This window comes from Physeter macrocephalus, chromosome 17, assembly GCF_002837175.3.
Source record: "Physeter macrocephalus isolate SW-GA chromosome 17, ASM283717v5, whole genome shotgun sequence".
Lineage (NCBI taxonomy): Eukaryota > Metazoa > Chordata > Mammalia > Artiodactyla > Physeteridae > Physeter > Physeter macrocephalus.
In genome coordinates, this window is record NC_041230.1 from 38177335 (window position 1) to 38192279 (window position 14945).

The following is a 14945-nucleotide window of genomic DNA, read 5'->3' on the forward strand; positions in this document are numbered from 1 at the left end:
CTTTGCCAATACTTCGTATTGTCTCTCCTTTTTTTTTAGTATAGCCATTTTAGTGGGCGTGTGGTGATGTCTCATAGTTTTGATTTGTGTTTGCCTAATGACTAATAATGTTGAACACCTTTTCATGTGCTTATTAGCTATGCTATATCTTGTTTAGTGAAATATCTATCTAAGCCTTCTGCCTGTTTTTCTCCCGTGCCTTTTTTTTTAAGAACAGCTTTCTTTTTGAGATATGGTTCATACAGCAAAGAAATTTAAAGTGTACAGTTCAGTGATTTAGTATATTCATAAGATTATGCAACCATCACCGCAGTCAATTTTAGAACATTTTCATCACCCAGAAAGAAACCCCTTGCCCATTAGCAGTCACTCCCTATTTATCCCCAGCCTCCCAGCCCTAGGCAGCCACTAGCCAGTTTTCCTTTTGTATGGATGTGCCAGTTCTGGACATTTCATATAAATGGAATCATGCGACGTATAGTCCTTCGTAGGTGGCTTCTTTCAAAGTTCATTCATGTTACAGCATAAATGAATACTTCATTTCTTTTTGCTGCTGAATAATACTCCACTGTATGGCTATACCACATTTTATTTGTCCATACTGATGGACATTTATTTATCCATATTGATGGACAGTTGATGGACATTTGGGTGGTTTTTCCTTTTTGGCTACCATGAAAGATGCTGCTCTGATCATTCGTGTACAAGTTGCTCTTTCTTTCCCTTATAGATGAGGATTAAAAAGATATTTAGGGAATTCCCTGGCGGTCCAATGGTTAGGACTCCACACTTCCACTGCAGGGGGCATGAGTTCAGTCCCTGGCTGGGGAACTAAGATCCCACAAGCCGCACGGCACGGCCACAAAAAAAGAGAAAGAAAGAAAATTTAAATTCTGAAAGCCATTGATATGGTGCACTGGCTAGACTTCAGGTCACTGTTGAGTAGAAGTGGTGAGAGTGGGCATTCTTGCCTCGATGTTGGGGGGGCAGGGAATACACAGGGCCAACCCCTTTCTGTTTTCGTTGTTTCCTTCTGCATCTCTGTCATCTCAACCAGGAACCCCTGCGTCATCTTGGACTGGCCCTGTCCTTGATGCCTGTCTGCTTGGGCCCAGCCCTGGGTGGTCTGGCTCCTCAGCATCTGCTGTCTGGTTCTCCTCCCTTTGACACAGACTCCCCACTCCTTGCCTGGACTGTAGCAGTGCTCGCCCAAGTCATGTCCTGTCCCCAGCTCCACCTGCAGGTAGCCTCCCTACTTCCTACATACTTTGGGAATCTTTCTTTTTTCTTTTTTTTCGCCACACTGCATGGCTTGTGGGATTTCCCAGTTCCCCAGTCAGGGATTGAACGCAGGCCACAGCAGTGAAAGCCCAGAATCCTAACCACTAGGCCACCAGGGAACTCCTGAGGGATCTTTCTAAAGCACATTCCTTCTCATATTAAACCCTGATTAAAGTTTTTTGTGATCCCCTCTTGCCTCCAGGGCAGAGTCCAGTCCCCTTTACCTGTCATCAGCTGCCTTTGGTGACCTGGCTTCTCTCCACCTCGGTGGCCTCGCCCTTTACTGTCCTACCCCACCTGCTCATCTGACAAGCTCCTAAAAGGGCCTTGCTCTCTTTCACACCCCTGCTTTTGCTTCTGCCCATCCCTCTGCCTGTAATCCCTACTCCTTTGCTTTTCTGTCTCCTGTTCATGCATTTATTCATCTAATCAGCAAACCTTCACTGACCATCTGCTCTGGGCCAGGTGCTGTGCTGGGAATACTGTGCTGCCACTTCTCTGTCCCTACTTCTGTGGTCTCCGAGCCTGGTGAAGGAGACAGACTAGCGCTGATAATAAATTGTCATGATAAGGCTTTGAGTAGGGTTTACAGGATGCCATCCTGGAAGCCCTTCCCTATGCTCTTACCTCTAGAGTCTCTCCATGAGCCCCTTCCTTGCTTCTGTCAGAGCTTACTGCACTCTCTGAGGACGGCCCCCAGCCTTGTCTGCTACCCCTTCCACTCTGCACTCCTGAGGGCAGGGCTCATGTCTGTTTCTCATCTTTGTATCCTCAAGGGCAGGTGCAGACCTTGACATGCTTGTTGACTGACTGACTGACCGAGTGGGTGAGTGAATGAATGAACGAATGTGCCTGTGAAACTTGTAACCTGTCCTTTACTCCTCAGCCGAATCCTTCTGACGCCCTGGTCCTGCTTCTTGCTCTCATTGCCAGGTTTCTCTCCTCCTGGGTGAGCCGTTCTTCACCACCAGCCTGCTTCCGTGGCACAACCTGTACTTCTGGTATGTACGGACTGCTGTGGACAGGCACCTGGCGCCTGGTGCTGTGGTGATGCCCCAGGCTGCCTCGCTGCACATGATGGTCGTGGAGTTCAGGGTAGGCCACCCAGAAGTTTTCGGGCAGGGGATGGGGGGACCTTGTTTTCTTGTAAAGACTTTGGATGCAGATGGAGCAACTAGGGTCTTAATAGTTTGGGCCTCTGTTTTTCTGTGTCATTACACTGCAGGCCTGAATAGAAGAGGCTTGCCTTTGTAAAAATGCAGTAATTTGGCACATGAAATGGAAATGGCTGTGTGTTGTCATTTTACAATTATGGCTTATCAGAATAATTTTAAAATATAAATTAAGAGTTTCAGAAGATAAGCTGTGCAGCTTGCTCTGCTCTCATTAAGAGCTGAGGCTCCAGTTCTGTCACCATACCTCACATGCAGCCCGCGCCACGCTGGGCCAAGGGGCCTGGCCCCCCCTTCCTGTTAATAAAGTGACTGTTCTGGCAAAAAAAAAAAAAAGCTGAGGCTCCCATTGTTAAAAGCATTTTGAGATGGGCGAGTCAGCTTCTTTATGTGAGAAAAATTGAAAAGCTTCATTTTAATTTTCTCATCAAAGCAGAACCACAGTCACAAAGTCATTTTGGGAAAGGCATTTTTTATTAAAAGGATTTTGAAATGCTTTTAACCTGAAATGTAGCGTGAACGTCATTTGATATTTCTTTGATAAGAACGGCTTTATCCATTCGTAGCTTAGTGGTTCCATCACTTAATTTTCTGGGCATTTCTTTTGTGTTATTTATTCACTTGATCAGATTCCATGTAAATTCTGGTTTTCATGGCCAAAGAGGGAATGTGGCGAATGACACTGTTCCTAGGCATACGTCCAAGAGACAGAGGATGCAACATTGACTGGCCTGAGTGCACTTCTGGTCCCCTCCTGGGATCCTGTCCTCACTCTCTCTTTATAGGCGTAGAGCCTCGAGAACTGGTTGATAGAGCTCTTCCCAATAAACCGGTGTTCAGGATGGACAAGGAGGGAGTTAGAGACACTATCCTGGTAGTTCTGGCCGATTGTCCCTCATAGGAGAGGGCTTGGGATCATGGGAGGCTTTACAGGTTTGAGGAACCATCAGGGGTTTTTGGTGGCTCTGGGTCCCTTCAACTGTGGGCATTTCTTCCACGCCTGCGGGAGCAGCAAGATGTGCCTCAGGTTTGGACCTGGGGCAGCCCCCCAGCCTGACCTCACTTACCCTTCCTGCTCTTGTCACCACACTTCCGTGTGCCTGGGTGGGCGTGGACATCTCTGTGCTGTCCCACAGAACCCTTGGCGTGCCTGCCCACCTGCCCCCATTGGGTGAATGCAGATGTTGGTATGCCCTGGCCAGGTGGGTGTCAGTGAAGGCTGTACCTTCCTTACAGGACCTGTGGAGGATCCGGAGCCCCTGTGGTGACTGTGAGGGCTTCAATGTGCACATCATGGATGATATGATTAAGGTAGGCAGGGCCACAGCTCCCACCCACAGTGTCCCACCCACCCACTCCACATGGCCACAGGCTTCTGATGGGGATGTGTGGCTTCCATAGAGGGACCTGGGTTGGGCAGTGTGGGCAGCGTGCAGAGAGCTCCTCTGTTGGGGGCATCAAGGGCAGGTGTATCCATTCTACTTGGTTTACCATGAGCATGAACCTGAGAGCCATTGGGTCTCCAAGTCTGGCTGGTATTAGGCCATTCTAGGCCCTGGGCTGTAACCCCTGAATCAGAATTTTGGGTTGGGGCCCATCCACCACCAGGCCACTGGAACCATTCCTGCCAATGTCAGCAGCTTGTTCTCTTTTCGGACGGTCTCTCTAGAAGGCAATTTTGGCATCCTTCTGAGCCAGCCATTTTCATTTTGGGGACTCCATTCCAGGGGAAGGTGCTTGAGCATGGAAGGGGGTGGGATGTGGAAGGAGGGTCCTGCAGGGTTATTTGTACATCAGTAGGGGATCGAGTCAGCCACCAGGGTCTGCATCTCCCAGAACCCAGAGCAGTCATGAAAGTGCCAGCGATATTTGGCTCAGCCAGGATGGATGTGAAGAGTCATGAGCCCCGTTAGAAGGGCAGGGCAGGGAGCACCATCCCATTTTTATGTATTAAGAAAATTCACACGTGTAACAACTATAAATGGAAAGTAACCTTTAAAAATTGTGTACAATATTAAATTTTTAAAAAATAATATAAATTTATTTATTTTTGGTTGTGTTGGGTCTTCTTTGCTGCACGCGGGCTTTCTCTAGTTGTGGTGAGCAGGGGCTACTCTTCGTTGTGGTGCACGGGCTTCTCGTTGCGGTGGCTTCTCTTATTGCGGAGCACAGGCTCTAGGTGCGTGGGCTTCAGTAGTTGTGGCACGTGGGCTCAGTAGTTGTGGCTCGCGGGCTCTAGAGCGCAGGCTCAGTAGTTGTGGTGCACGGGCTTAGTTGCTCTGTGGCCTGTGGGATCTTCCCGGACCAGGGCTCGAACCCATGTCCCCTGTGTTGGCAGGCTGATTCTTAACCAGTGTGCCACCAGGGAAGGCCCCCCAATTTTTTTTTAATTAGAAAAAAATTTGCACATACAGAGAAAAAGGGGTAGAGCAGTGGACACCAAAATGTTTGTTGTGTGATTAGGAAATGGTTAATATTTTGCTTATCTGTTTACAGTTTTCTACAGTGATTGTGGATTACTTGTGTAAACATATTTTAAGTAAATAAATCCAGTGGACATTTTCAGTTTCCATCTTACCTGCCTTTCCACAGCAGACCACTGACTGTTCGATTCTTCTAGAAATCACTGCACACCCGGGCTCCCCCTGGCCACTTCTCAGGCTCCTTCCTGGATTCCTCCCCTCTTCTCATCCCCTAATGTGTCCTGTGTTCTAGGTCTCCCCCAGGCCCCTGCCCAGACCCCCATAGCTGTCCCCATCTTCTCTCTTTTCTGGCCAGTGTCTGCATCTCTCCTGAGCTCAGACCAAATAGCTAAGAGCTGTGGATTCTCCACTGAGATGACTTCAGGCACTGTGACCTGATGCTTCCAGAATCCATCTTCTCTTTCCCCTCCCTGAGCCTGGCCCCTTCCATTGCTCCTGTCCTAGACCTGCTGCCACTTCATACCTGCCTGCTGGGCTCAGGGCCCCAGCAACCTCCCAGACAAGTCTTCGCCTTCCCTTGCAGTTGGTTGTTGGGTTCCATAACCATCAGGTCCTTTGTGAGCCAGTTTTCTTCCCCCGCTACTGCTGGTCTGGTCTGGGGCACTTTGAACTCTCGTTGTCTGACCATGCACCCTCCTGCCTCTCCCAGTCGGCCTTCCTCGGCAGGGAGCCCAGGTGAATCTGTAGATCCGAAGTCCGGCCCTGTCTGTCCCCTGCGGGAAAACCCTGTAAGGCTCCCAGAGCCCCTACTCCCACCCCTGCAGTCACCCCCCACTGCTCGGCCCGCTCTGTGCTGCTCTTTGTCCTTTCCCTGCTAGGCTTTGTCCACTCTCCTCTTTGCTGCCAACTTCTGTGTAACCTTCAAGAGGCAGCCTAGAGATCACCCCTCCGGGCAGCTTTCCTGCCCAGCCCTGTTCTCAGCCGGTCAGTGTCCCCCAGGCACTGTGTTCGCTTGTCTTCCAGTTGTCTCCCTCTAGACTCGGAGCCTTGTATGGGGGTGATCTGGCAGCTGTAGTGCTCAGAAAGGGTCACTGAATGGGCAAGTGTCCAAATGACAGGTGTTTTCATCAGTATAGGCAGTTGGTCTTCAAGGTAGCTCGTGAGATGGGCAGTGTCATCCAGTTTTATATTTTATTTATTTTATTTTATTTTACTTTATTTTATTTATTTTTGGCTGGGTTGGGTCTTTGTTGCTGCGCGTGGGCTTTCTCTAGTTGCGGCAAGCGGAGGGCTACTCTTCGTTGCGGTGCACGGGCTTCTCATTGTGGTGGCTTCTCTTGTTGTGGAGCACGGGCTCTAGGCGTGTGGGCTTCAGTAGTTGTGTCTCGCGGGCTCAGGAGTTGTGGCTTGGTGGCTCTGGAGCGCAGGCTCAGTAGTTATGGCACACGGGCTTAGTTGCTCCGCGGCATGTGGGATCTTCCCGGACCAGGAATCGAACCCTGCATTGGCAGGCGGATTCTTAACCACCAGGGAATTCCCAGTCATCCAGTTTTAAAAGGAAGATAATGAAGCTTAGAGTGACTTACCGAGGAAACGGCTTGTGAGTGGTGGCAGGAACAGAAGCCAGCTGGTCGGGCTAGGCACCTGTGGTCTTTTGTGAGGACCCACTGCCCCATGTGACCCTTGCAATTACCCTGAGGGACCGGGGCCATGGAGGTGGGGGGGCCACTGGCATAGGTAAACTCTGGAGATGAGGACATGAGCCCCTTGTTCCCTGGCCTCCCGGCTCTGTCCCTGCACACTCCTGCCTCCTCTTCCCTTCTCAGCACGCCCTCGACTTCAGGGAGAGCAAGGAGGCCGAGCCCCACCCGCTGTGGGAGTACCCATGCCGCAGCCTCTCTGAGCCCCAGCAGATCCTGACCTTTGATTTTCGGCAGCCAGTCCCCCCGCAGGCCATCTGTGCTGAGGGTGCCATCGAGCTGAGGAGGTGAGTGTGGACTCCAAGGTGGAGGGAGTGGGGGAAGTGGCAGGGTTGTTTTCTCATAGTTATTGCCCGAGTGGCTAAGCACTTTGGCCACTTTCATGTGGGTGGGATGGCTGTCCTTGTCTCAGCCTTGCCCTTCCTGAAGTGGCCCTGAGTGTATAGTGGGTCCCCACAGCTTCGGGGTGGGGAGAGCGAGCCAGAGTGGGCTCTCTCAGATCCTCCCACATCTGAGGCTCCCTTTGAGCTAAGCAGCATGTTACACACAGCTGCAGAGAAATGTGAATTTGGTTGCTATGGTTACCCATTGGCTCATATTCCTGAACTCTCCTGGGAATTAAAGCAGGTTAGGAATTGGTAGGGGCTGTCGTTGTGATGCATGGTCAGGCCCATCCAGCTCCAGCTCTAGCTCCCTTCATGGGGAGGGGCTGCTTCTTTCTGGAGGAAAAACTTTCTTCTAACTGGGTGGAGGCCGTGAGCCCAGCGCCCCTTTGGGCTCCTGTGACAAGGGGGAGGCAGGGCAGTTGCGCATCTGTGCTTGCCATCCAGAGTATCTGGGAGAGATCTTCTAGACTTTGATGGCTGGACTCCTCTCTGAGCCTTCTGAGCCAAACCTTTCTGTGACCTCAGGCCGAGGAGGCTGGTCCGGCAGCAAGCTGGCCCTGCCCCAGGGTTACCCTGAGTATTTGGCCAGGCTGTGGGGAGTGAGTGGGAGCTTTGGGTTGTGGCTCTTCTTGCTCAGCATTTTACTGAGTTGCCCTTAGTCAGGTGGAGTGTTAGGAGCCTCCTAACTGGGCAGGATGGAAGTGGAAGAGACGAGAGGTTTCTGAAAAGCAGCGGGGAGCCATGACCATGCTTAGCCATCTCTCGTGCAGCTGTTTGTTTTGGGCCCAACATTCCCACCCCCCATCCCACCCTCACCCCCAGGCCCGGGAGGAGCCACGGGGCCGTCCTATGGATGGAATACCACCTGACCCCGGACAGCATGGTCAGCACCGGCCTCCTGAAGCCTGCGGAGGACAAGGTAGTGCTGTGTGCGCGGGTCCCAGAGTGGGCCGGCCCTGAGAGCAGGTGCCGCCGTGTCACCCGCCTGCGCTCCGGGTGTTCCTGGCACGTTCAGCCAGATGATAACTCCTCAGTGGCCCCAGGTCATCCGGCCCTGAACAGCAGCTTCCCACCACGAGCTGCCTGGGCTGGAGGCTGGCCAGGAGGGTGCTGGGGTGTCAGAAGCCCTCACCGCCTTCTTGCTGCTTCCCCTGCAGGGGTACTGTTGCTGGAACCCCCACTGCAAGCAGGCCGTGTACTTCTTCAACACCACACTAGACCCCCGAGTGCCACCAGGTGGTCCCCAGACCGTTACCTACACCGTGGAGTTTCACCCCCACACTGGAGATGTCACCATGGATTTCACACTCTCAGGTGCCCTGGACCGTGGGTGCTGACCCTCACTTGTTGAGAAATAAAGTGGCGGAAGGCGCCAGGCTCTGAATGGTGTGGCTTTCTGTGAAGGAAGGTGAAGGCGCCTCTCCTTTCAGGGCCTGGCTCGGCCTCTGGGCTTGGAGGAGACCTCTTCCCTTTTTGTGTTTTTGCACTGCGGCTCCTTGCTCCAGCTGTGGTGGGAAGCGGGGATGGCTTTGGAGCTGAGGAAGGGCCAAGGAGCCCACCCTGCAGTGGTTATGAAGTGCTCAGAAAGCTCCAAGGCTACAGCGTCCTTCCTGCCCAACCAGGGAGCGGAGCCAGAGTTGACTGGGCTGGGCAGCTTGGGCTGCTCTTGGCTATGCAGTGCAGGGGCGGGCATGCTGCTCTCGTGGGAGCTGGCCTAGCCTGGCCTGCACTGGGAACCTTTGAGTCCCACCTGCCTGCTTCAGCTAGGAGGGGCTTCTGGGGGCAGAGTCGCTGACTTAATGGCTGGGCCCCAGGCCTTGAAGACCCTGGCAGGGCCAGGCCGAGGACTGAGTTCAGACCCTTTCACTTGCTAAGTAGTGGCACCAATCCACATTTGTAAGGGTCTGGCCTCCATGTGCAGCACCAGCAGGTGACCAAGACCAGCACCTCAACACCAGGCTGCTTTTCAGAGGATAGGGAGGAGGCTGTCCCAAAGCAGTTCCTCAGAGGCAGACCCAGGAAACCAGCCATCAGAAGGGAGCCAGGAGGTACGGCCCTTTCCCGTGTGCCCCCCTTCTAGCAGAAGGACCTCGTCCGCTAGAAGTCTGGGGCGGATGGGTATGAGTGCAGTCACCCCGACATTGCCTTGCCAGGGAAGGTCAGAGAGTCCCAAGGAGGTCCCAGCCTTGTGTCTTCCCACACTCAAGGTGCCCTTCTGCTGTTTACTCCCAGTTCCAGAGGGAGTAAGAGAACCCACGGGGCCTGGTTTCCTGGTGGTTCAGGGCAGACTCAGGCTGTGCCCATCCTGTGGGGAGAGGCAGGAAAGGCAGGCCCTCCACAGTGGTCTCCCCACAGCCCCGCCTGGCCGCCTAGCCCCTTGGAGTCAGAGCGGAGTCAGCGCAGGGCCCAGCACAGCTTTTCACTTAAATGAGTGGAGAACACCAGCCTTGAGCCTCACAGTTTTATTTTTTCCTCATTATCCATCCTTTCAGCACCAGTAAAGGAAAAAAAAAAAAAACACCTCTCTTTTCAAAATATTTTATCAGGTGTAAAGATTGTTTTTCTTCTAGGGAAGAATCGTCTGGATATATATTTGATAATGTTCTTACCAAAACCTCAGGTGTGCTTACCATTATAAAACCCCTAATGTCCCATGAGGATACAATACAGAAAAAAATACAGAAATTAAAAAAGTCTTTTTTTTTCTTTTTTAAAACAGTATTTCTAAATCTCAGCAAGTTAATACAATAGTTAAAAAGCATCAAGATTAATATCTATACTTAAAACTCAAGGTGGTCTGGACAAATGAAATGACCGTTTTCTTCCAAAGTTGACCCTGCCTCCTGCCTTCTCTGGAGGAGGCTAGGCCCGGGGCAGGTGCGGGGCCTTGGGGATTTGGGTGACCCCTGGTCCGTCCTTCCCAGGTCTAGATGCCACAGAAACATCTGAGATGTTTCTTTTCTTTCTTTTTTAAAAATCGAAATGGAAAAGTCTGGCTTGTACAAAGCCCCAGGGGTGCACAGGCTTGATGAAACTCGTGGCTGGGCGATGGCGGCCTCAGCGCTGAGGCCCTGCCAGAGGGCGGTGCAAGGGGAGGGGGGAGCCAGGCCAGCTCTGCTCTGGACACTAGGCAGGCTGGGCAGAGGTGACCTTGTTAGGACAGGAAATGACTGAGGCACAGGGAGGTATGACTTGCCTAAGGCCGCCCTGTGAGTAGGGAGAGAAGCATGGCCCCCTGTGCCTTGGCTCCCCCACAGCTGCCCTGGGAGGCAGGCGGCCCCTCTGAAGGATGAAAGCTGTGCTGGAGTCGCTCTGCTTCAGGAGCCCTGGCCCTGCTTCCACTGCTGTCCTGGGCACACAGCTGACCCGCAGCCTAGGGGCCTCGGCTCAGGCCCAGACATCTAGGCATCACATCTGCCCCGTTGAGCTCCACCTGTGAGCAGATTCCTGGCTGCTCCTGGGATTGGAGGCCTCTGACCCAGTGAAGCCTAGCCAGGGCCCCGAGAGCCACAGCCTTGGAGGAGGGGTGCAGCAGAGAGCCCAAGGAGGACTAGATGGTGAGCAGCCCCTCCTGGCTTGACTTGGGTGGGACTGGGGGCCTGGCCAGGGAAGTGCTCCAAGCAGTGAGGCCCTCAGCTCAGCTGTTGCCCCAGCCAGGGGCATTCAGACCAACCAGTGCCACTGTGAGTGTGGCTCTCAGGAGTGTCTTACTCCAGCGCAGGCCTGGCCTCTGGCCTTGGTCCCTCTTGCAGCTCAGTGGGTGACAAGGCACAGCGTCAGCTTAGTGGCACCAGGAGGCTCCTGGCAGCATGGTCCTGGTGTGTCCCCAGCCTCGTTGGGCAGAACTGGCCTCGAGCCAGGCGGGCACATTGGTTGGGGCACTGTGAGGAGGGGAGACCATTGGGAGTTGTCAGTAACAGCTCCCAGAGTCGAAGGGGCCTCGCACCTGGAAGCAGACAAAACCCTCCCTGCGTGACTCTGGGGGGCGTCCCCAGGTGAGTTTAAAAAGGCAGGTGGGCAGAGGCAGTGCTGCCGTGGGATGAGGAGCTGTGGGCTTCACCTGCAGGCTCTGCCATGCTGTGCATATGTGCCCGGGGCTGGCCCTGGTCACATGGTGGCAGAGTGGATGCCAGCCAGTACCACTCCCGGCCTGGGGCGAGCAGTGGCCATTGGCCTTGCCACCCCCAGCCTGCACGCTGGTGAGGGGACAGGCTGCTCTGTGCCTTGGCTTCCAGCCCCTTTGTCCAGGGCCCCCGGATCGGGTCGCTGTTGAGGATGGGCCTGGGAGGACAGAGCCGCAGCCACACCCAGAGGCAGGTGGACGGTTCCTGAGCTCAGCCAGCACGTGGATGGGGACAGTCCCCAGGAAAAGGTTGGTCCCAAACCAGAAGGGTGTCCGGAGGGGAGACAGGATCAGGCAGAAAGAGGATGTGTTGGTTTTGACAGAAGAGAAGCTACAAATCTATCATTTTCAAAACCAGAAGTCCCCCTCCCCCCTAATGCCGTGAGTTGCCCTTTTTCCTGTAGAAAAGTGGTGCTCTTCCCTTGGATTCCTGTCTATGGCTCCATTGCCCAGATTGGAGTCTCCAAGGGAGGCTCCAGGCTCTGCTGTGCCTGTCTCAGGAAGAGCAGCGTTCTCCCTCGTGGCTTGCAGACCCTTTAAAGTGAAGGGTTGTTTTTAACATTTTTGATTTTCTTTTGAAAATGTAATCGCCCTTGAATGCAAGACCCTGGGGAAGAGCCCGGGCTCGCTGGTAACTGGACACAGCCCTCACGGTCCCTGCTCGTGAGCTGTCCAGGCTGGAGGTGGCGAGCCGGCGGCCATGTGTCCAGGAATGCTTCTTTGGCTGGTTCTGATTGTGTTTGGAGTTTGGCCTTGGGTGAGGCCCGAGTGAGGGGTCTGTGGCTACAGCGTGGCACGTGGCATGCGGGCAGCGTGCATGCGAGGGTGCAGGCATGCGAGACAACATGGCAGCAGACAAAAATAATGAACCCTGGACGAAGCTTGAGAAGAGATACAAAGAGTACAGAAACCCGGTTCTTATACTAACCCACGGGTTACAAACTAGGTTGTGCTGTAGATTTGTAGAAAATAACGATTTGAAAGAATGGCACTGGTTGGGCAGCCAGGACTCCCAAGGCCGGCCTGACTCCTGTCCATGGCGAGTGCCCAGAGGTGCTGGGCAGCGCTGGTTCCAGCTCACCCAGGACTGGCTGCAGCTCTCCCAGGCCCCTGCCCCCCTCCCCCAGCACGGGTGGTGCTCGCTGGAGGGGACATGGCCAGGGAGGGACTGCGGCTCAGAGGGCTGGCGGAGGCCCTGCTGCTCGTGATGACTTGGCCCATTTATGCCTCCTCCTCCCCCGCAGACACCATCAGTCGCATGGCCACCGGGAGGTGGTCTGTCAGGCCCGACAGCTGGGTGATGAAACTGAATTCTTCCACCTCCTGGGCGGGGGGAGAAACATCCCAGTTAGACCCAAAGGGCATCCTGTAAAGGAGAGGCCTGGCCCGGACCTTCCTGAAGGAAGAGGGGTGGGAGGATCCGTGGGCCCCAAAGGCCTCCTGGATGGGCACGTCCCATTTCCAGAGGAGAGCTCAGTGCTGCCAAGGGGTGCAGGGCTAGGGTCCCCTATCTACAGACACGGCCTGGCTGCCCTGCCCACCCCAGCCCAACCCAGACTCACGGCCTTCCAGTCTGGGCACAGCCCCTCCTCCCCGTGCAGCATGTAGTCAATGCGCCTGCCGTTGCCCTTCAGCAGCTCTTTGCGTCCCTTCTGGCCTCCCCCGGGGCTCTTGCTGGTGGGGAAGGCGAGGTACTCACGACGACCTTCCTCGCTCTCCAGGACCCTACTCACACAGAAGGCACAGGAAGGCAAGGTGAGCCACGTTCTGCCCGCAAGGCAGACCAAACCCCTGCATTTAAGATCTGTCTTCCCTGTGAGCCCCAAAAGGGACTGGGATGGACAGAGACCGCGCCCGAGCCTGAGTTCCTGACCGACCTGGACCACTTCAGAATCTGCCTGGGAGTGTCCCATGTCCACCGTCGGCTGGCAGCACTCACTTTCCCTTTCTGAACTAGAACGTTGGCACCACCCAGAGCCTGTGACCAAGTTGGGGACAGAACTGCCCAGCCCCTCTCCAGGATGTTTTCTGCTCTGAGCTAAGAGTGTCCTGTTTTGGGGAACTTGATCTTTGCAGTGAGCCTCAGGGACCCTCCTCTTCTGGAAGTCCCCAGGCCTCCCATGACTCTTGTTTCAGGTCAGCAGGGGGCCAGGGGAGCCAGGAGAGCAACCAGACCCCATCCCAGGACTGGACTGCTGTGTCGGTCTGTCCCTGAGTGGCTGTGCCGTCAAACCTCTGAGCCTCCATTGTCCCCTCTAACACAAGAATGATGACTGTGGCCCCAGAACACTGGGTACCAGGTGTGTCAAGAAAGGAACAAGGTAGGATGCGGCTGTCGCCCCATTTCTCAGTGGAAGGAAACTGATAGGGATGCGTATGTGTTGGTCAAGGATCTACAGGGAGGGCAGGGCGCTCAGGTGGAATGTTAACGCCCTGAGTCTGGGTCTTCTGACTCCTTGACTGCCATCTGCTTCCTGCCAGGTTTCCTCCAGAGCCTGAAAATTAGTGGGAAGGAGCCTTCAAGGAACACCCCATCTCAGAGGGCAGATGCAGGCCAATGTTGGGAGTGAGAGGTGCAGCCACTGAGAGACACTACACAGGCCTGCCTGCCCGGCTAACGCCTGGACAAATGGACAGGGCACCTGGACAGGCACAGCCAGCAAACATGGGTTTCTGCAGGGCCTTTATCAGCCTTGAGATAAATAACACTAATGACATGCAGAACATCGTTATATCTCAGAAATGTAATCCATTACTGTCCTTTGCCTTTGATAATTAATTCCAGCATCAATGATCTAAGAGTTACTGATAGTCATTTTTAAATCATCATCTCATAAAAAGATAATTTTCTCGGCGTAGGATGATGTTTCAAATTTAGTCTATAATTAATTGGCTCAAATTAGCTGCAAGGAGCCATTGCCGTGGCTCTGTGCAGTCTCGGGCTATGAATTATAAATTGGCTGTGCTGTTGGCCTCTCAGCTGTGTCCTTTTTGGAAGTCTCGGGTTCAAGAATGCAGTTTGGCTGGGATGGAACTGTCTCTACTTTGAAAAGGACTGGCTTGTCTTATCTCTGTTCGTATTTTTATTTGCCTAATGGGTGGCTACCAGCTGCCGGCCTCCTGCAGCAGATGCCATCCCCAAGGCTCTTCGGCAGGGATCTCTGCAGCGTTTGGCCTCGCCCTGGGAGATTCTGGTCCTTTTTCCTGTGCCCAGGCCAGGCTGGGGCTCAGGGCGGGCCAAGCTCTGGCAGAGTGGACCCGGACTCTGGGTGCTGGTATAGGAAACACCACCTCGAGGCCCCAGGCCTACCTGGAGGCTTCTTCTTGGTAAGGATAACCCTGGGACGTGAGGTCCACCACAGCCTCCGCCCACCCCCAGCTTGCATCCCTGAGGCTCTCACAGGCGTCGTCCCATGGGGCTCTTGTCTGCCCGCAGAGCCCATCTCTCCACACCTGTTTCTGGGTTGGTGCTCATCCCAGACCTGGGAGCTGCCTGGATCTCCCTACCCTGCCTGACCGCGGCAGCATGGGTGCTGGGTGCCTACTTTTGCAGATTGTCAGGGGTGCACACTTCCTCGTCGTAGAGACCGTCCTTGTCCAGTAGGGTACCTGGGGACAAGGGGGTGAGAATGGTCACTGCGGGCAGGGCCCAGCCAGCCTCAAGGAGGGCTGCCTCCCTGGGGCAGGAGGGGTAGGCCAGGGCTTCTGTGGGCTGGGCAGCTGAGTGCCCCCCCTCCCCCCAGCAGTGGGGTCTTGGGGGCAGGTCTCTCCGGGAAGCCCGTGGGGTATCAGGCCTTGGCAGTGCCCCTCCCCTGCCCCAGTCCTCCTCCCCTCCCACCCCAGAGCCCGTGCCCAGCCCC

At 54.4% G+C, this 14945-nt stretch overlaps 2 protein-coding genes across 15 annotated transcripts in view; one reads left to right on the top strand and one right to left on the bottom strand.

Annotated features, from left to right (window-relative positions):
* Positions 1–14945, top strand: part of PRMT7 (protein arginine methyltransferase 7) — a 57954-nt gene that overhangs the window by 42013 nt on the left and 996 nt on the right. For 6 of the 11 annotated variants that reach the window (XM_028477426.2, XM_007113305.4, XM_028477425.2 and 3 more), the window contains 5 exons: positions 2215–2376; positions 3690–3764; positions 6703–6863; positions 7785–7881; positions 8120–8276. In XM_028477426.2, coding sequence (XP_028333227.1) covers positions 2215–2376; positions 3690–3764; positions 6703–6863; positions 7785–7881; positions 8120–8276 — 652 coding nt within the window. Of the gene's footprint in view, positions 1–2214; positions 2377–3689; positions 3765–6702; positions 6864–7784; positions 7882–8119; positions 8338–12806; positions 13867–14945 lie in introns of those variants that run through there. The other 5 variants (XM_055079272.1, XM_055079273.1, XM_007113307.4 and 2 more) reach the window with 3 other exon arrangements.
* The window catches only part of SMPD3 (sphingomyelin phosphodiesterase 3), an 83784-nt gene continuing 77304 nt past the window's right edge, over positions 8466–14945 (bottom strand). For 2 of the 4 annotated variants that reach the window (XM_055079276.1, XM_055079274.1), the window contains 3 exons: positions 14631–14694; positions 12648–12810; positions 8466–10843 (listed from right to left, as the gene is read on the bottom strand). In XM_055079276.1, the coding sequence (XP_054935251.1) occupies positions 10739–10843; positions 12648–12810; positions 14631–14694 (332 nt within the window). In that variant the 3' untranslated portion in view covers positions 8466–10738. Of the gene's footprint in view, positions 12409–12647; positions 12811–14630; positions 14695–14945 lie in introns of all 4 variants that reach the window. The other 2 variants (XM_055079275.1, XM_055079277.1) reach the window with 2 other exon arrangements.